At 38.1% G+C, this 21,586-nt stretch overlaps 2 protein-coding genes across 3 annotated transcripts; both read right to left on the reverse strand.

The window, feature by feature from the left end:
* Nucleotides 1-5,285: 5,285 nt before the first annotated feature.
* LOC121632280 (gap junction gamma-1 protein-like) lies at nucleotides 5,286-9,786 on the reverse strand. 2 transcript variants are annotated; one of them, XM_041973607.1, is made up of 3 exons: nucleotides 9,535-9,786; nucleotides 8,321-8,397; nucleotides 5,286-7,247 (listed from the first exon to the last, which is right to left on the reverse strand). In XM_041973607.1, exon 3 carries the CDS (start codon nucleotides 7,192-7,194, stop codon nucleotides 5,815-5,817), a length of 1,380 nt encoding a protein of 459 aa, XP_041829541.1. In that variant the 5' UTR covers nucleotides 7,195-7,247; nucleotides 8,321-8,397; nucleotides 9,535-9,786; the 3' UTR covers nucleotides 5,286-5,814. The 2 variants fall into 2 exon arrangements, with proteins under 2 accessions (XP_041829541.1, XP_041829540.1); XM_041973606.1 differs by having other exon boundaries at nucleotides 9,528-9,786.
* Nucleotides 9,787-14,581: 4,795 nt separating this feature from the next.
* Nucleotides 14,582-20,977, reverse strand: LOC121632283 (probable phosphatase phospho1). The gene is made up of 2 exons (XM_041973611.1): nucleotides 20,894-20,977; nucleotides 14,582-17,377 (listed from the first exon to the last, which is right to left on the reverse strand). The coding sequence occupies exon 2, from the start codon at nucleotides 17,355-17,357 to the stop codon at nucleotides 16,578-16,580; it is 780 nt and encodes a 259-aa protein (XP_041829545.1). The 5' UTR covers nucleotides 17,358-17,377; nucleotides 20,894-20,977; the 3' UTR covers nucleotides 14,582-16,577.
* Nucleotides 20,978-21,586: the final 609 nt, after the last annotated feature.

Here is a 21,586-nt window from a genome sequence, read left to right on the forward strand (position 1 = left end):
GACATTCAGGGGAAGAAGACTCCTGACCACATTGAAAGGTAACACTGGATTTGCTTTGTTTGTTCTAAAAATCAATCAACTATGTGAAATTAACACATTTTGTATTAGTTTTGATAACAGTAGGGTAAAACAACAGCTGTATTTATTTTCCAGTCAAAAAAATGCAATAATCCCTAGATACTGTACATTGGACTAGTGAAAATAAACCTACAAGCAGGATGTCACAAATCTTTATTGATGTAATGGCAATTATTCCTTATACTGAGAGAGACCCAGATACCAAAAATGTAAGAGTTAACAAACTTCCTGACTGTCTGACTCTGTAAAGAAAAAAAAAAAGTCACGTGCCCTTTAAAACTGCACATCTGGCTGTGTTGTGTAATGCACCATGCGGAGGGCCAGTGGCAGAGCTACTCTATCACCACCCAAACACGAATCTTAGCCATGACCAGAAACTGGGACAGTCCACCACACCACTCACTTTCAGCTCATCAGCACAGCGAAACATGCTGCTGCACACTGTAAAGTATCTTTAATGATAAGCCATAAACTCATGGATATTACATGTTAACATTTAACTGGCAAACGTATGTCAGCATATGTCCAAAACACAGATAATCTTGACTCCTATTGATTCTGTTGACTTATAATTATGACTTGCATAATTTAATTAAAAAAGGCATAAAAACACATTTCTTGTTGAAACCTGTACTGTATCTCAAACTTAAAATAAGAATGATGACAACTGTATTTTATTCTTTACAACCTTTTATATGTAGTTTCTGTACAGGTACGTCTTCCCTACTTGTTTTTATAAGATGCTCCTCTCTAATCAAGTCAACAATTCAAAATACTTGGAGAGGAACTAGTTCTGGAGGAAACAAAAGCTGGCAGGTGATTCCAAAATTATGCAACAAACTTACAAACAGGAACACAATAATGAACATATGTTCAGATAACTTCCTTCTGGATACTATGATTATTCCAATGTTTTCTTTTGCTGAAAACATATCAGGGGTCAAATAAATCTCAAAGTTATATCTAAATGTAAAACCACATAATCTAAAAATGCGTACATAGATCACTGCTCTTAAGTAGAGACCTTTACAAATGTGGCACACATTGCCTTAATCAATCTGTTAAATTGTGGATGTTTTTGCTTTCAAACACAGCACGCTTTAACATTTATGCTCCTCACAGCTTCACTCAGGCATACAGTGAAGGTGAGAACCAAGTTATGCATGCTACATTTCCCAAACACGAGAGCAGAGATCAAATCAGGTGTAATGCTCAAGGTCAGAGTCTTCTTGACAACTGCCATGTCATGCTGCCATGACAGTTCATGTTAGAATAACATGAATAAAACATGCTGGCAGTGGTTGGAAACATCAAAAACACTGCTTCGCTCTTCGTAGCAGTAAAAACACAAAAATCAATGCCCATGTTTACATGAGTTTTAATTAACCTTTCATTTAGAATAAAAATGAAATCTTCTTTAAAAAGATGACCTTGTAAACACCTAATTCTGAATTAAAATGGCCATTCTGAATTAAACTTAAATCCGAAGTAAGTAGCTTGTTTATTCTGATTTTAAATTCGAATTGAATAATTATATTTGAATATGTTTAATCAGCTTTAAATTCATTCTGGTCATTTGTTTATTCCCTTGTCACGATTATGCACATACGGTACTCTTCTCCTCCTCAGCTGATGAAAGTGAAGTATGTTGGTGTCGAGCTGTTGCTTCAAAACTATAATAAAAATCAAAGCAAAAATGGTTCTTATCATGCAGACTTCCATGTTGTAGCTGAATAGAAAAGAAACAGAAACAGGATTTTGTTTACTTCTTATTAAGGATTATCCACACGTGTGCAATAAAACTGTTTATTAAATTAAATGCTCTTTAAAAAATTTATGTAGGATACTTTTCAATGACCATAACAAAAATACAGTTGTGCACAATGCAAAGAAAAGAGATGCTCTTAACTCAAAACAAGCTATCTTGATATAAACTATATTCCCTCATGTTATACTGTGTGTGATAAAGTCTCATTTTATTTGAAAATCTCATTATATTGCCCAGCCCGAATGGACATTTTCATGTAAATGTCCACAAGCAATGTCCCAGTATGCAAATCAATAGATTCTGTTTTACAAACTGTGAACTAAGACAGTTTCTTTAAACTCTTCATAGACTTAACAGCTTCCTAAGCTGCATTTCAACTGTTGAAATCTTTTCCACGAATGTTTATTAGAGGGTCTTTACCTCAAACCCCCTCAATACCACAAGAAGCAGAGACTAAACAAAAAGTTCTGGAGAAATTTTACAACCAAAACCTGCGCTGGACTGATTAGACATAAACCTGGATATTCTAGGTGGGGCTTGAAGCACTAAATCTTTATGACTATGTATCCCATGCATTTTATTTTTGCTTTTATGAATCAGTCATCAGGTTTAATCCTTATAAAAACTAGTCAAAATAATCAATTTAAAGTTAATCCACAGGAATATTTGTTACAGTTTGTAAGCAACACATTCAAATTCAGACAGCAAACACCAATCAGCTGGAAAGACAAAGCATGCACAGGAGCGGTGGTGGTCTGAGAGCACAAGAATGAATGAGATTCTATATTGAACTGTCTACGTAAGCTGCTCGGATCAGCACAGCAGTTCTGCTGCAGAAGCAGTTGTGATAATAAAGAAATTACTTAGAGCAATCGAATGTTAATCTCTGATTGCTTCACATCTTTATGCTCTAAGGGTACAAAACCATCCAAAATCCATAGAAGTGTATAGCATTAGCAGATTTTTTAATTTATACAGATGAAGCAGCCTATGCTGCTCATTTCAGCAGGATCGTGCCAACACTCGGTCTAACAACAACACCTTATCAGGCTTAATTTGCTTAATATATCCTGTATCTTAGACCTCACTGGAAATGCAATAGAACAAAAGATAATATTTTAGCTGCTTGAAAAAATCCCATAACGTTAATGTTCTGAGGGCTGTTGGTCAAAATGCATCTTTACCTGCAAATGTTTTACTGCAATGAAAGAGTGCTTCCATCTGTCCTTTACTTTATTCTTTACTTAAGCTACGTCCAGAGACTTAGTGCCATCTCGATGTGTCAGACCAAGAAGTGAGGTTACATCAAGAGGACAAATGAAATAAAAAAAATAGTTCATTTAGCTCAAGTGAATTTAGGAAAAATGCTAAATATTAGAGAAATGAAAGGAAAGTTTGGACAATTCTATCATTTCTACATATTAATGTCATCCTCTAAATATTTACTTTTGTGTGTATCCATTAACGTGAGTGAATGTAGTTCAGATTTGTGCTGCTTTGAATGTCAAACTGAGTGCAAACTTTCACAGAAAAGTCAACAAGGTGCTCATTATTACACAGTGCTGACATATTTAGAGTAATAGAAATGAGTGCTTTTCTGAAAGAAGCTTAATAGTGCCACATTGAAAAGCCTGAGGGTGGTGCAGCTCACTGTCTCCAGATGTCTCCTATCCCTGGACCGGCAGCCTCTTGTATGCTGCAGAGCCAGTAAAAGAATCCAGCTTTGTACAAGCCTATCTAAGAAGGCTTCAAGCTGTGAACATGAAGGTTTGTGGTTTCCTTCACAGCTGTAAACGTGATGCTCCACCCAAAAACACTATCATTGAGTATGAAACACTCACCAACTATTTACTCAAAAAGGCAACTGTAAAAAGTTTGTAGCTTGCTGACACTGCGCTTTCAAGTATTCTGGCATTTTTGTTTGTTTTTTTCTTTTTACCCTAATTAGACGCTCACTGCTCTGTGGAAAGCTGATGTGTGAGAAAAATGTGAAATAAAGAAGGGGATGACAAAGGCAGAAACCTTCATTTCATACATAACTTTAAACTTTGTTTCCAGTGAGGGTTGGACTCCGCCAAGGCTGCCCTTTGTCACCAATTCTGTTCATAACTTTTGTGAACAGTTAGGTGCAGCCGAGGTGTGGAGAATATCTGGTTTGGTGGCCTCAGGATTGGGACTCTGCTCTTTGCGGATGACGTGTTTCTGTTGGCTTCATCGGGCCGAGATCTTCAGCTCTCGCTGAATCGAGGCACAGCCGAGTGTGAAGCGGCTGGGATGAGAATCAGCACCTCCAAATCTGAGACCATGGTCCTCAGCCGGAAATGGGAGGAGTGTTTTCTCCGGTTAGGGAATGAGGTCCTGCCCCAAGTGGAGGAGTTGCCATATCTCATGGTCTTGTTCACGAGTGAGGGAAGGATAAAGCGGGAGATCGACAGGTAGATCGGTGCGGCATCTGCAGTGATTTGGACTCTGCATCGGTCTGTCGTGGTGAAGAAGCAGCTGAGCCAAAAGGCAAAGCTCTCGATTTACTGGTCGATTTACGTTCCTACCCTCACCTATGGTCACGAGCACAAACAAAACAAATACAAACTTTTTATTTAAATAACGCACTATTTGTTCATAAAAATATCTGTCACAAAATTAAACACTGACAGTGCAACTAGCAAGCCCTACTGACATCTCTGACAAAATTAGGCAAGTATTCATACAAGGTCCAAATAAATACAGGTTAGATGTTTTGTCTTTTTTTAGGGATATTACACAAACTACTGAACTACTTGCAATGGTGAAAGAACTTGTTCAGAATAAGAAAAAGGCTGGAAGACACTGAACATAAGGGTCAGGCCATTAAATTCTGTTAAATAGTTTGCATTTACTAATACATGATACTGCATCAAAACACCAATGAACTATAGTTTCTAAAACAAATGACAAGAACACTGTAAAATAAACATTTGAAACATACTTCACATTTTATTTAGTTGTAGCTACAGAAAATAATCCACATCAAAGCTGGTTTAATGGAAAAAAAGAAGACAAAAAAAAAGAAACAAAACACTGTTTTGCATTCTCAGAAACAATATAGTTCCAGACTTTGAAAGAAACTCTGAATATAGACAGCTGGACTTGTCCTGTTTTTAATCCACACTGATAATCACCTTTTATCTTCAGCTGAACATAAAGTAAAACAGAGACTACGCGAAGAAGTTCTGACTTCAAGAAAGGCACTTAAAATGACACAGAACTCAGAAGCTCCTGTTTGTTCAAACAGAAAATCAAAACTGGTACCAAAACCCTGAACAAAAGACTTTTCAAATGAACCACTAAAGTCTACTCTTATTTATGTTTTCATTGGAAATTTATTGAACTCATCAGGAGTTCCAGTAAGCTTTGAGCTTCTTTACTTCAAATCATTTTGAATTTTGTGGGTTTTTATTTATTTATTTGGAAGTTCTTGTTTATACATTAGTAGCAGAGTCTAACTATTATTTTTTATCGCTGCTCTTTGCAGAATGCCAAAAAGATGTGCAGTAAAACTAAAGCACAAGCTCATATTTATTGTAATTGCTCCTGGGATAATTCCTGAAATGGAAAGGCTTGTTACGGGCCACCTTTTGACTTGAATAAACATATTTTCAAACCAATAAAGACACTTACAAAGACAGACGCTTTGTAAACTTGTGTAAAATATCATTTAGTTTAGCTTTAAAGCCAATAGCTGCATATCTGCATTAAATGTGCAGTTTGTCACCTGTATGAATAGGCAAGTTTGCAAAGGTGTCATAAACTGTAAAACGCTTCATTAGACAGCACCATCAGATTAGTGAGGTGATTCCTGACAAAGACATTTTTGTTTTTCATTGCTAGTTACTGGTAATATTGTAAATTGGTTGCCCCGTTGTTTACCTGTATAGTATAAACACAGCTGTAAATGTTGTGTCTGAATAGTCTTTGTTTAAAGAGGTCTTTCAGATCCATCCAGAACTCTTTATTATTCCATATTTGCTGCTACTACTGGTGCTGGTGCTGCCTCTGTCCGCGTCTGCCTTGCTGGAGGTGTGTCTGGAGGTCTGCCGGTGTTTATGTTCACGGTTAGGCTTGCTGTGGTTGTTATTGTGGCTCTGCTGCTGACTGTAGGCCTGATTATCTGCCTTCAGCTTGTTCTGAGACTGACCAATGATGTCCTTATGAGCACTTCTGGGGGCATCTGCGTTTCCAGCTCTGCACATGTTTTCATCATTTTTAGTATGCTGCCACCGCTCCTCGTAGGCAGTGTTCACGTGGTTCTGTCGATACGTGATCTCAGTATTAGTGAGATCGGTGATGGGCAGAGGTTGGTTATGGTTCCCTTTTGACACCACAAGAGGCTTGACGACGATGTTGTAGCCAGATGGGGCCGATGGTGGATTCCAGGTAAAAGGGTAGCTCTTGTAATTGTCTCCACTCAACCTCGCCTCGTTAAGAACTCCATTTCCTCTTGCCAGTCTGTAAAGCTCATCCTCAGAGAGCTGCAGCTGGCGGGAATGCATCAGCTCACAGATGGTGCCAATGCCCAGGTGAAGCAACTCCCATATATTGAGTACCAGACAGAGAAGGGAGACAGCATACATCATGCGGAGAAAGATAGTCTTCTCAGTTGGCCTTGACACAAAGCAGTCCACAGTATGCGGGCATGGCAGAGTTGAGCAAACGTAGTTGGCAGGAACAGCAAATCCATACAGGGCATACTGTCCACACAAGAAGGCCACTTCCAGCACGGAGCGGACAAACAGTTGCAGGACATAAATGTGCATCAATCCATCCTCTTTGATTCGCTGACGTCCATCATGGCGAACCTTTTTTACTTGCTTCCCATTATTGTCTTCCTTTGCTGTTCCACCACTATCACTCTCCACCCCTGTCTCTTCGTAGATCATGGGGTCTTCCTCATTATCATCTTCAGCCTCTTCAATGCCCCTATGCTGCTTTCTGCCTACAAGATAGGGCTTCTTGGGTTTCCTTTGTGATAAGCTGCTTGCTCCACCGCTGTCTCCCTGCTCCTTTGCCCGAGCAATTTTGTTAACAGCGTAACCCAGATACATAATCGAAGGCGTTGCCACCAGAATAATTTGGAAGACCCAGAAGCGGACGTGGGAGAGTGGAGCGAAGGCGTCGTAGCAGACGTTCTCACAGCCAGGCTGGCCGGAGTTGCAGACAAACTTACTCTGCTCATCGTAGTAGATGGACTCGCCTCCCACGGCTGTCAGGACTATCCGGAAAACAATGAGGACGGTGAGCCAGATCTTGCCCACAAATGTGGAATGATTGTTGATTTCTTCAAGCAGGCGCGTTATGAAGCTCCAGCTCATGGTAGCTGCAGGTAAATGACACAGACAGGCAGCATATGTCTCCTGTTACTCCCCTGTGGAGAGACAGAGAGAAAGGAATCATTTATGAGTCAAATCAAACTATGAAGAACTACTTATTTAGTTATGTCATCCCAACGCAACATATAATTCAGTTATCTGTCAAATTAAACTATGAGGAACTGCATCGGTCTGTCATGCTAAAGAAGCAGCTGAGCCTAAAGGCAAAGCTCTCGATTTACTGGTTGATCTACGTTCCTACCCTCACCTATGGTCACAAGCTGTGGGTAGCGACCGAAAGAAGAAGATCACAAATACAAACGGCTGAAATTAGTTTTCTAGGTGGCAGGGCTCTCCTTTGGAGATAGGGTCAGAAGCTCAGTGATCCGGGAGGGGCTCAGAGTAGAGCCACTGCTCCTCCACATCGAGAGGAGCCAGAGAGAGACCTAGAACATGATGGACGGACTACGTCTCTTGGCTGTCCCAGGGAACGTCTTGGGATCCCCACGGACGAGCTAGCAAATGTGGCAATGGAGAAGGAAGTCTGGGCTGTCCCCATGACCCAACCCTGGATAAGCTGTAGAAAATGGATGGATGGACTTTAAACTTACTTGAAGTAAACTATTATTAATGTCCTCTGGTGTGGATGTGGAACCCAGAGGACATTTTAACACCTTGAGGAATCCAAAGGTCCAAAACACAAACAATGATTCAGAATGGTCAACATAATTGGCTCTAAACACCCGCCTCGAGCACAGAGAGTTAGGTTGTCTATCCACCGCTGATTCAGGAAAGTACAATCTGACAGCACAAACCATCAATTTTCTTACCACACAGCTGAAAACTATTCTTTCAATGATAAACCAATGAAGCATTTACATAAGGTTTATGGTTAAACATACTTTTCCTTTTAAACAATTTTTCATATAATTTACTTGTATTAATGGGAGAAAACACCCTCCCTGCTGCAACATTTCTCCTAAATATTAATATATTTCTGTGAGGGAGAGAAAAGCCAAATCCAGATTTACAAAGTCTATTATTCCCAAAATGATAACAACAAACAGCCCTGCAGCGAAACATGAGATGAATTAAAAAAATTATTTCTAGACTTTGATGTTCTTGTTACCTCTGCGCAATCCTTTGATTACTTTCCCTCCTCCGTGATATCTTGGCCAGAATTATGAGATGTTAAACCCCATCTACCTGTAAACAGAAATAATGAATAAGATACTGATATTTTGGTTAATATCACAGTTTTATTTCTTTTGTGACTGTTAAGACATCTGTGTAAATGCATGCATTAAAATTTTAAACTTTAGAGTCCCCTAGCAACGAATTTGTGATAGATACACAACATTTGTGTAACTGCTTCTGAAAAAATAAGTAATCAGCTTTAATTGGGTTCTTGTAAAGAAACTTCTTACTTCTTATATAATCATTGTCTTATATGTTGTTATTATATGTTATTGACTAATTTTAACTATCTGAATATCAGTTTTCTTTCTCCTTTTTATTAGCAAGTCCAATATAATGTGCAACCCACTCTGAGTTGGGCACCAAATGCGGTAGGTATTTCCATTTTTATTGCCATTTCAAAAAGGTTTTATTGCAATAATATTCTAAATGTATGACCCTAAGTGAAAACTATGGTGCCACATTGTTGAAAATCAATTTCTAAAATATAATATAGACAGTACAATAATAATAACGATTCAGTACCTCAGAATTTTGATGTTACACCATTAAAGTGTGTAGTTATATTTAACGTTACTTCTCAGATTATTCTAACTTTATTTAATAACACAAATCCCATTTAGACCAATAATGTATTTCACAGGAACAGTCTGACAAAATCAGCTGCAGCAACTGACCAACGGACTAATCAAAATTACATCATAGCTTCGCTATTTCAACTTGGTCAGATGTAGCATGTTTGAATGGAGCTTAGCCTTGAAGCTAGCAGTGTGCTAAGACCAACGTGGCTGCAGAAAGTCAGTCAAAGTTTTCAGAAAGGATTGTTTTTTTTAGTTTAAACCTCGATTGTTATATAATGTATTAATCATACCAAAGATTATGAATTACTATAAATAACTATTTTAGTACTCTAGCAACATTAAAACGTCTTAAATGAAAAATAAATGCCATCTGTGTAGCTTTCTAGCAAACGTTGGTAAATTGCTACGTCAGCTAATATAGCACCTTTTTATCCTCAAAATTGACAGAAACCAGAGGGAAAATAAAAAGATCAATATTAATATTACCATATATACCTTACTATTTCCTTTAAAACTTTTGGAATTTCTAATAAATTTTACATGCATGGTCCTACTCACAGCTCACCAGTCCTCTTGCTCCCCTTTTCAGCGCACATTGCTGGATGGTTATCAACCAACCGGCAAAATGATATCTCCAGTGGAGGAAAATGTTCACCGCCGAAACACAGCACGATTGACAATGTTCACCTAAGCGCGTAAAATTATCCCTTAAATGCAAATTGAAATAGTCTGAACTCGTTTTAATGTCAGATTTTTTTTAATCCGTGAGACTGGAGCGTAAAGGGAGAGCGCCTGAGTGAGGAAGAGGACAAACAGGCTGAGCTGTGTACGAAAGAGGGAACGAGAAAGGAGGGGTTTTATCTGTGTTTGTAAGAGAGAAAGTCAAGCATCTTGAGGCAGTTTTCTTTCTTGATATTACTGAAAAGTAAAGTACAAAATGCTTGGTCTGTCTGTATAGAAATATATCCATTAGGCACGCTGGCATAATTATGACCAATAAAAGCCACATTTTGTATTGCAAAGATATGTTTTCCTCCCTGATTGCATAACATCAATTCAAGATAGTTACTCTAGGATTACATCAAGAAAAATAGTCTATTCCTTGTCTATTCAATATCACACCTTTCTCAGTTCTTTGCATGTCAGCTTGCAGCCAGCTGAGTACCATGAATGCCAAAGAACAAGTTCTACCTGAAACACTCCCAGATGTTTTCAAATGATTGTCATTGTTGCCTTTCCTCCTCGTCTTTGTGTATTCTTGAATGAGTTCACGTCAGTTCAGTTCAGTTCAGTTCATTTGCCATTTGCAGTATAAAAAACCACATTGGAAAACAGTTGCAAAGAGCTCAAAGTGCACTGGCAACATTTAAAAAGACAAAACATACGAAACAAAAGCCTAACAAAATACAGAAAACACACCTAAAACACATGAATACTAAGAAACAATAAAAATACTGTATAAATAAATAAATAGCAGTAAAAGAGGTAACTAAAACAGTAAGGTGCATGTCTGAGGTATTTCAAAGTGCATTGTTCAAAGTCATGACAGCTTGTGGAAAAAGTATAAGGAGATGTGATGCATTTAATAGCGCAATTTCGTTTCCCTGAGGGCAGGAGGTCAAACATCTCTGTAGCAGGGTGGCCAGAGGGGTCATTGATGATCTGTAGAGCTCTTGTTAAAAGTCTAGATTTGTAAATGTGTTCCAGGACTGTTAGGTCACAGCCTGTTGTCTTGTGAGTAGAGCAAACCACTCTGTTTAAAGTTTTCTTTTCTTTCACAGTGAGATTACCAAACCACACAGACTTATTCAGTCTTTTAAAGGTATAGAAAGCTGGCAGAGCACGTAAAACTTGGGCTTTTGTCCAGAAACCCAAGTTTCATCATAAACTTTCTGCTTTTCTCCAGTATGATAAGTAGAGTTGGTCATGAATAAGAACTTTATGCCAAGTGTTCATGCAGAAATAATGTATTTATAATTTGAGTCTGTTTAATTTTCCATCAATTTATGTTAGTATATAAATACAGCATAAACTTAAAGGTGCACCAAATATATTTTACAGATAAATGTTTTTTCTGTTGTTGTTGTTGTTGTTTTCAGATGTAGAGCACAAGTCTGCAGAGAAGAATTAAGATATATAATAAAAAATAATCCTGGTAATATGACCAGACTCAATGCAAAGCAGTGGCATAAAATTTGAAAGATAAAGGCATGAATGACACTATGTTGCTGCAGTAATGGAACTGTGGAATCAAGGCCTAGATATTTTTTAGATACTTAGAAGTATAAATCTTATAACTAGCCTCTTTTATAATACAATTTACCATTATAACATCTTGTAATTAAATTTTTTGCAGTAATTTATAACTTCACACACTGATTTGCTGCAATAATACTGTAACTTCTGCAATAATGAAAGCCTCACAATGCAGGAAGGTTTATTTAATCATACTAAACATCCTCAAGGACATGCAGACAAATTCAAGCATTGTTTCTGCAGCTGATGACCCACAAGTGGGGAAATCTTGTTTTATCTCTACAGCTCATCTCAAGGACATTAGATAAAAGTCAGCTCAGACAGGCCACACTTCTCCCTTCTTTCCATTTCCATTTGTTGCTAACTGGTCGCTTCTTTCTGGTATTCAAAATGATCAAGCTTGACTTTTGGCTGGCATTGTATGCCGAAACACAAAATCGCCAGAAGAATCAAACTCAGAGCAGTGGACAAACAATCCTAATCTGCCCGATGGTACTTTGGCACAGGAAACTAATTCCTAATTCAAAATGACCTCCTACAAGGCCGAAGTCCCCTAACTGAGTTATCTTTCACCTCGGAAGGAGTAATTGAATGGAGAAGAATCAATGAGGTTATCCATAAAAGCAATCATCAGACAGCGCTGGCAATTTAAAGCATTTCAACAGCTGAGTGTCTCCTGTTATTGGTGGGAGGAAAGGCTGTATCAGCTGGTTTCTGGATATTGACAGGGAAGCAAAAGGCTGAAGAGATCCTCACATACAATTTGTCATCTTTCTTCACTTACTGATTTTAATAAGATTTTCTATTCATTTACTTACCTCTGGAGGTCACTTCTATTTTTGTTTTGCCTATTTAACATCAATAAACACAGTTCTTCCTCCATCCTTAACAATTCCAGGCGAAGGCTTGATTCCGCTAGGATAATTTGATCAGGCAGCTGGAAAAGTTTTTTTTTCTTTGAATGATGACAATATACATATAAAGCAGAATGAGTGTGTGTTTTAAGTGTTTTGTACAGTCAGCTCTTTGCTGGTGTCACTGTGATCCGGGTCATGGACTGATGACTATACAGTCATTTATAACATAATCCTACACAACAGCAACGACATAGAATCACCCTGGGGATAGACGGAGTGACAGATGAGATCATGGAACAAAAACAGATATGGAGAGAGATCAACATTAAAGAGATTTAATGCACAGATCACATCTTTATGCGATGTGACAGAAGTCAATGTAGAAAAGGAAGTGAAGGAAAATTTTAAAATATGGGTTAAATGCAACTATTCAGTCTTGTCAGGATAAGTGGAGACAGAACAGGCAAAATTCCTTACTGGTAAGAAAGCTTAATCAACAAATGATTTGGCTGACTTTAGCAGCATCTCAAACTAAAAGTACCACAAGTTATATTTGACATTGAAGCCGTGAGCCTTTGCTGTCGCATCCTATGAGAGATGCTTCATGACTTTACATCATTGCTGCTCATTATAATGTTGTCACTCTGTTTTCTTATTAATCCAGTACAACACAACACCCCCTCAGCTAAAAGGTGGACATGTTCTAAGAACTGACCAAAGTCACTTTCACTGGAGAAACTCGTGAGTCTTATGCGTTCAAACGTTTTGACTTGTCGCCATCTTCTGGTCAAAATATAGCACAGCACACTGGAAAGTAGTTTCCAACTGTTGGACCTCGAAACTCATTTCCACCATATTTAGATATTTCTGCAAATAAGTGCTATAAAAAAATATAGTTTTTCTAAAATAAAAATGTAAAAGTCTAGCAGTTCGCACTGTAGGATTCTGAAGATTTTCTTAAACACTAGATTACCAAAATATCACAGGAAACTGCTGCATAAAACAGCCATTTTTCCAAAAGGACCCAATGAAAATATGTGGGTTCGGGTCATCTCTAACTAATAACCAAAACTTAACAAACTCATCTTTGCTTTTTCTTATGCAATCACAATCATTTGTTTTGCTGTACCACACAGTCCAACTCTTATTTGTTTTTTTTGTTTTTTTTTTTAAATCCAGTTGCCATCTGAGCTGATGTAGCCAGACATCATCTGCCCTCTACTGCCTATCCTCCACTACTCTGTCTGCACTCCCCTCGGCTCCCCTCTGGTCCTGCACTTGTCTTCACTTTGGCCTTAAGCTGGCTGAAGGTCTGTAAGTTGACAAACTGGTTCAGATGACTCATTTAACTTCAGGTCTCTTCCATTGTCTGATTCAAAAACAATTTGTCATCCTTTATAGAAGGAAGATTATATAATCTGAGTCTCCTTCATGCTGACTGTCCTTCCCCAGATCTCAGCCCCTTCTTCATTAATTTTCATCAACAATGTCACTTGTAAACATGAACTTAAATTCAGAGATCAACTATTTTCAAGATTAAGCTGGCCTTTTCCTAAAATATACATCTAATAATAAATGTAGAATATTTTTTTCTTTTTGTAAATATAAACTTACTAAACAACCTGAACATACGGTACTTATATTTGCTATATTGGCTCTGAAGAAAAGTGACTAAATTCTAAATGACTTAGTGTAAATGACTTAATGTAAATGCAAATCTAAATTAAACATCAAAAACTGTGTTACTGTGTTGTTAAAATGGCCCAAACAAAAGCTGCAAATACTAAGTATGGATTTAGTGTGACAAAGACTTTTTAATCATTCTGCTTAAAAAAAAACAAAAAAAAAAACAAAAGAAACCCTCAAATCATAATATTTATTTTTTGTTTACAACCTATTACGTGTATAATATACTTTTACATCAATTTAGCCTTGCATTTTATAGTTTTTTTTATTTTCCCCAATAAACAAATAAATAAAAAATAGAAGAAAACAGAAATTCCTGTGAAAACCAGACCAACTTATTTCATTTGGCAAAAGCTACAAACTTTACCACTGCCATAAAAATTGAATGGTTTTTAAAGATTCACCCTTCCGGCACAATTCTGCAGAAATACAATAATGATGCTACAGTTGTGGGGTATATCAGTGATGGGCAGCAAGCACAGGGAAACTTGTCAGTCACTTTGTGAAATGGTGTGGAAACAATCACCTCAACTTTAACACAAATTGGGGATTTCAGGAGGCGGAGGAAGACAAATACTTCAACTGGGACAAAGACTAGGCTGGAAATGCAATACAGAGCCATCCACAAGAGAGGACAGGGGACACACTACCTCTGCTTTGCAGCCTTTAGCTGGGGCAGCAACATCAGAGCCAGAAACTTAAATAAACTGAACAAGCTGATCAAGAAAGTTGGTTCTGGGGAATAACTCTGGAGCTGATTGTACAGATGCTGCACAAGCTACTGAACATAATGCACAATTTTTCACACTCTTTACTCGACACAGTGAGGGAACATGACGTGTTTAATGAAAGACTTCTTTGCTGCAAAAACAGAAAGATACAGAACCCAGAAGAAGAAGTTAAGAGTTAAGTGTTACTAGTTAAGAGTGTCAGAAATAAAGGACACAACAATCACACATAGTCAGATAATGGCTTTATATTCCATTGATGCATTTACATCAACTTTTTGATAAACACACAAAACCCAGTGTGCAGAAAAAACAAATCTGAAACAAAGGTAATCTATCAGCTGAACAGAGTCCGAACAGCACATCCTTCTACTTAGTTACCTTAACAAGATTACAGTTTGATTAAAAACCCTGGTTTGGTGACCCAGAGTCAATTCACATCCCTGAAAATATCATGTCTCACTTCATGATTAACCTCTCTGTTTGTTCTCAAGTATAAAGTATTTAATTATTGCACAAACCTACATTTACACATGGTTGAAGTAAACTAAGCTTTTACATTTTTACTGGTCATAGCATCACATGGAGAAAAGCTCACAGACCTTTAGTCTCCTAATCGCAGAGCATTAATGGGTTACAACTTGACCTCATATGATTTCAGACATTTTCAGTCACAAATAAAACATTTTGTTCTTTGAACAGCAAATGTGACAGTGCAAATCAACACATATTCTTATTAATGTTTGCTTGTTTTCTTCTCTACTCCCTGAGAAACTAAACACACTAGTTAAAGGACATTTTACGCACTCAAACAACATCATGTTATTTTTCTGCTTTTCATCAGCACCAAAATCTGTCTATTGCTAACTGTGATGCAAAAATAAATTAATACTAAATAAATGCAGAAATATAGACAAGCATTCTTTCCACCTTTTGCTTAAAGCTGCTTGAAAATATCAATAAGCTGCAAAATAATCAATACTGTAGTATTGCTATAAACAGGATGGGAAAGAAAATCCTGTAGCACCATATTCTGAATTCAAACATAATACTAAAATACTATGTATATATATATATATATATATAATTTGCTTCCCTGTTGTGAAGTTAGTGGGACAGAATCAGGTTACATGCTGAGTTAATAATGCAAAAAACTCTCACACCACTGTTGCTGCACAGCAATACATTTAAACAAAAAGCAGGACCTGTGAGGGAGCATAAATATTCACTTGGAGTTTTAATGGGGTTTAGATGCTAGCTAACAACTATAATTGCACACACAGATTTAAAGTGTAAATTTGGGGCCTTCCACTTTCTGTCATTGCTTAATCAGGTATGATGTTGGGCCATCAGGCAGACGCATGGCTTCAACGTTCCTATTGGATTTCGTGCTGGTGTAGATTACTGTTGTATAATCAATCCTTGGATTAGGTATCAGGTCGTGGGCCCGAGCCTTTGCAATCTTATCCCCGTTCTATGGCGTCTTTGTCCCTGCCTGACACAACATGTGTGCTCTTTTGTCCAAGACAGGGCTATATCACCCATCCATCGTCAAGTCCATCGATGAAGCAGTGGAGTTAGAAGAGTTTTAAGCTTGTTGATTGGTCAAATTTCCACATGTGTACAATAGCTGTCAAACAAATTTGAACTGCAAATGTTTCTCAGAGCTGGAACACTGATATATTCACATGTAAATTACATTCACACTCAAGCAGATGGTTTGTTGAACAAGGTGATTTAATTTCACTTCGGAGCAGAACACAGCACTTTGGTTAAAAAGGTCTTCAGTGTTTCGAGACCCAGAATGTGGTAAATGATAAATACTGCACATTTCTGTGATAATCTCAACCTCCAAGTCAGTGTTTTTTTTTGCATTTGCACTGGACTTCTAAAACTGCATATACCATTAATACCGATTAATTATGATGGCATTAGCCTAGCTTTGAAAGAGCTGTTCAATTTTTTTACTATATTTCTAAAAACTGTATAAATTTTAGCTGAATTAAAATCATGCTCTTTTACATGGGGTTGTTGCAAGGATTCTGTTTTTCTCCATATCTTTAATTCTGTTTTGTACATTTTCATCCCTCCTCCATTATTTTCTTCAGGGAGTCCACTATGTCCTCACCACTGATCCAAGGAACTATATTTGCCTTGAACTTGGCAGACTTGGACTGCTGCATCTCCATCAGCAGCCTGTGCATGGGGAAATCCCTCCTGGCAAAGGCTGTGTCCTGGGGCCCCAGTGCCTGAGAGGGGCAAACATCATTGGCCCCATCTCCAATGTAAAACACCCTCTGGAAGGGAGCAGCACCTCGCTCCTTCTGCCGGCCTGCCAGATACTCTCGAAGGATTGACTGCTTGCACATGTTGTCGGGGCAACGGGAACACAAATGTGAGTGGAAAGGCAGAAGCACAAGCTGACCGGTTGCGTTGAAACTGGCTGGGTTTGTGAAAATCTTCCTGAAAAGGTGGCGCACCCCAGCATGCTCCAGCCATGTTTCTATAAAATACATGTTGGCATCAGAAATCACTACCAGCTCAAAGTCCTGCTGGTGGCTCTGCAGATACTGGAAGAGGTTCAGGAGGCCTGGAGTGGGTGGGATCTTCTCCACTGCCAAATGGATAGATTCTTTAGACACACCCTGCTCAGCCATATAAGCCAAGACCTTCTGCATGTGCTCATTGTAGTGCCCTTCACGGTAGCTGTCTCTCAGCCAGGTGGGAAGCTGCTGGCCCGGCAGAGCCCTCACCACAGCATCATCACTGCTTTCACAGATGATGGTCTCATCAAAGTCAAACAGCACTAAAAAACGTTGCTCCTCTGGCACTGCATGAGGTGGGTTTGGCTGAGCTGTCATCTTTGGTGTGTGGTCCCTCTCTGGAACAAAGAGGTAGGAAAAAATGAGAAAGTCTGAGGTCCCCCCCCCCCCCCTTTATTACAGACATGGGAAACATGGTGTTTTAGCTATTTCATTTGAACCCAATCTACAAATAAAACAAGATGCCAAAAATGCCAGTAAGCAGTTTTAATCACACAGTTCCCAGAACCAGGAAGAAATTAAAATTCCTAAATACTTTTTACAAGGCCCTAAAGTGAAGGGGAAATGTGTTTACAATGAGACAGTAACTAAAGAGACAGGAATGCATAAACAGGATGTTTTATACACTAAGTGGAGGAAAACAGCCAAATCCACGACATTGTACTACACTACAGCTACACTGCGTATCTGGCATTATATTTAAATCAGAATGTTCCACTCAGACAGTCTTACATTCCTTTAGGGACACTAATTTAACATGCTAGATGTCTGAATCAGTGCCAGTCCCATATATATATATATATATAAATATATATATAGAGAGAGAGATTTATATATATTAGCTTTTACAGGCACATTGTAACTTGAATGAAGAGAGAGCCGAATGTGTCTCAGTTTACCTTTTCCTCAAGTGAAGCAACTTTGTCATGAAGTCAAATAAGCAATGGTGGGTTAAAATTCTATCCATGCATTGTGGTATTTAATTCAATTTTATTTGAACACTTTTATTACAGATCACTTCAAAGGGATACTGGCTCTTTAAAACTCCACAAAAAATAATGAAAAAGCCATATGAAAGCTGGACACAGTGAAAATCAAGTCCTCACACCTTCTTGCATGCAGGCCTGGACTCTTATTAGGTCTTATAATAAGCAGTAACATACCACTTGCTGTGTCCACCACGATGCACACTAAAAATCCTTTAATTACACATCATGTTGTAAATGTAAATTTCATGGAAAAGGAATGGTGCTTGTAAGATAAAAATTACTTCATGTCACCAGTATGTGGTGCTATGAGGTTGGGGAAGGTTGGGTTACAACAGCTTTCATTGTTACCACTCATTACCTCTCTGACCTTCTCCTGTCTCACAATACCACACAGAAACTTTGGTCTTCAGACTCTGGCTTGCTCTCCACCCCACGTATTAGACTGAGGACTTTTTGGTGACTTAGGAATTAATGAATGTGCCTTTCATCTAAAACTGAAAAGCCTCACCACTTAGAACAGAGCAGCTCTTTAGACTGAGCAATGAACAGATATCACGATTAATTCTAGTCAAAGGGAAACACTGGAAATGGCAAAACCTTGCACCACAATTGCATCACAGTCTGGCTGATTTGTTTTTCTTTTTTCATTGAATATAGCTATGTAAAGTTCTTGCAGTATATGCAGTCTAGAGAATTTGGAAACTGTCAAATTAGTTTGGGAAATTAGTAAGGAGTCAAGCTAACGGCTGTTCTGAATGGGGCCAAGAGAAGAGCAAGCAATCAGATCTCAAATATTTCATACCAGAACATATTGTACACTTTTAAACTTCTAAATCAGACAGTGACATGAAACTGGTCTGTGTATCAGGATCCGTTGCACCACGGATGTTCTGCTGTTGAGAAAATGAAGGTCCTAAAAAGCCTCAACTGCCAGTTTGAACTTTCTGATGATGGTTTTATCACTAAAAAATCATTAAGCTACATGACTGCCATATGGGGAGGTGGATCTACGTTTGTAGAATAGTTAGCCTGGGTTAAATTATATCAAACGTCATCATAACTCAGAAAGTCACTATGAAGGTAAAGATATTTATCTAATCCCAATCGGGGGGGAAAAAACCCCAATTTATCTAGTAATGTAAAACCATGTCTTACTTCTGTTTCAGTCATTTGAAAAGTTTTTAAATGTCTTGTTTGTTTCTGCCTGCAGTCACTAAGAGACCATAAACCCTTTTCATTAAAGATCTTTTGATAATTCATAACAGGCAAAGTCCATTAGTAATAAAGACTGGATTCCACGAAGGGGTCCTACCCTCTTGCTGTTTGACCAACTATCCTAACTGGGAACTAACCTATACTGGGGAAACTGGAAGTGGGTGACACCACCAATACTCTGACAGTGACACATAAAAATTCAATTTGAATAACTACAATCAGCTACAGGAATATGACAAAATAAAGTGCGACAGTTTGGGTCAGAATTCAGCCTCAGCACTCAACATTTATAAACACATATGACTTTTTGCCATTTTGTAGATTGTCTTGAAAAAAAATAGAAAATCATTTAATAAAACGTGATGCCTTGCAATGAAATGCATTAGTCATTTAACTATACCTATAATCAGCATAACTGATAATAAAAAATAAAAGCATTTTAGTGGATAATTCTAATACACTGTATAATGATAAAACTGACCTTTGATTAACTTTTAGTGCGTTGGTATACTTTACTTATGATAGATATTTTTTCCAACAATGCAGAGGCCAGTAAATGAGAAACAATATTGTTTTACCAACTGATACATACCTTGACAATAATGGGCAGAAAAAACTTGTTATTTATTAAAGTGTTGAGCCAAAATATGCCCCCAGAACAGATTCGTTGCATCTTGGCATTGGTTCTGCATGTCTGAAGACCTCTTTTTCCCTCCCTCATTTGCAGTTTTGATGATAGAGGTGGAGTGCACTGTCTGATGCTCACATCTCCCCTACAGTAGGTGTTTTGGCTTGAGAGGTGATGACTCTCTGAAGGCCAGTCTATGCTGGCTTGAACTGATTGTATTTGGCTCGAATTGATTATTGTGGTTTATGTAAAGTGCTCTGAGATGATGTTGTGAATTGGCGCTATACAAATAAAGCTGAATTGAGCTGAATTGAATATTCATTTTTATTCTTATCAAACCACTCAGTGACCCATTGTGCCTCGTGGATGGAGGCGCTGTTATCCTGGAAGAGTCTGACTTCATCAGGATAGTAATCTCACCACATAAAAAACGATGAACTCTGAACCGATTTGCACTTATCCAAACAATGTCCCCATTGCCAAGCAGAGTCATCAAATCTCACAGGACGGTCAAGGTTAAGTTGTTACTGTACTCAGAATCATATAACACATAACTGTAAGGATACAGAACGTGGGCTTTATGTTCTGCAAAAGATTAGGATTTATGTAGGTCATCTGGCACAACGGTCAAGCCCGGTTTTTCATGGTTATCTTGCACATCTACCAACATTTTGTTGACAGTCAGCTCAGCATAACATCAGATCTGTAACATTTCCATGCAACCTGCAGTGCTGCTGCACTGGTACAGTGTGTGCCAAGTGAGCGCATGAGCATCTCTTTAAGAAACAGCTACTCCATTATTAACAGGGCATATTCACACACTAAGCTATCTAATTTTAAACCTTGTGCGCTATTCCTGTATGAGAGGTTACCACTGAAAGTCATTAGCACGCCCCCGCCAATAGTCATTAGTCAAACTGACCGGGTAGAAATGCCCCAGAATTAAAAAGGCAGAGTCAAATGGTGAAATCACACACTGTTAAATTAATTCAGTCATTCGTTAATTTAAAAAGTTGGCCTACCGGTGGTGGTAGGAGAGGAGCGGGGACGGTGCAGGCAAGGTGCCCGGCTCCGGCAGCCGCATCACAGTGACGCGGTAAGATTTGTTAAAGGAGACTCGGAGCAGCGCGGAGGGTATTCCCATTTAAAGCTGCGCTGTCAAGTTAGAGGCTGCAAGCACAACTTCCGGTAGCCGCATTCAAAATAACACGACCCTCAATCGTTTTTGCAGCATAAAACTACAGTAAACACGTTTCCATTTGTTTCTGTAAAGTATAACTAAAGAAATAATTCAAAGCATTTATCAAAGAAAATGTAAACACACACAAACAAACAGCTCGTTGTACATGTTGCTTTAAATAGTCTATATTTTCTTTGTAGTAATTGTATTACTGTTACTAATTCTTCATTTATTATACATTTACACATTTTTGATTCCACCACCGTTCTGAACCACAATAGGTGCTGATATTATCATTAATGCACTAACATTTATGTATCATCATATTTAAATGATGAAAGGCTTTTAAAGTAACATTTCAATTACATGAGCCTTTTTAAAGAACCGGGGTCTTAACTATTTATGCCCTGGCCATAGTTCCTAATGAATAAATAAATAAATAACATTTTAGATTAATATCATGCTAACAATTATTCCATGCACACAGATGCCACTGATCACCTTAAGCAACTAAATAATTACACTTTTAGTCTTG

Source organism: Melanotaenia boesemani, chromosome 21 (genome assembly GCF_017639745.1).
Source record: "Melanotaenia boesemani isolate fMelBoe1 chromosome 21, fMelBoe1.pri, whole genome shotgun sequence".
In the NCBI taxonomy this organism is placed as follows: Eukaryota; Metazoa; Chordata; class Actinopteri; order Atheriniformes; family Melanotaeniidae; genus Melanotaenia; species Melanotaenia boesemani.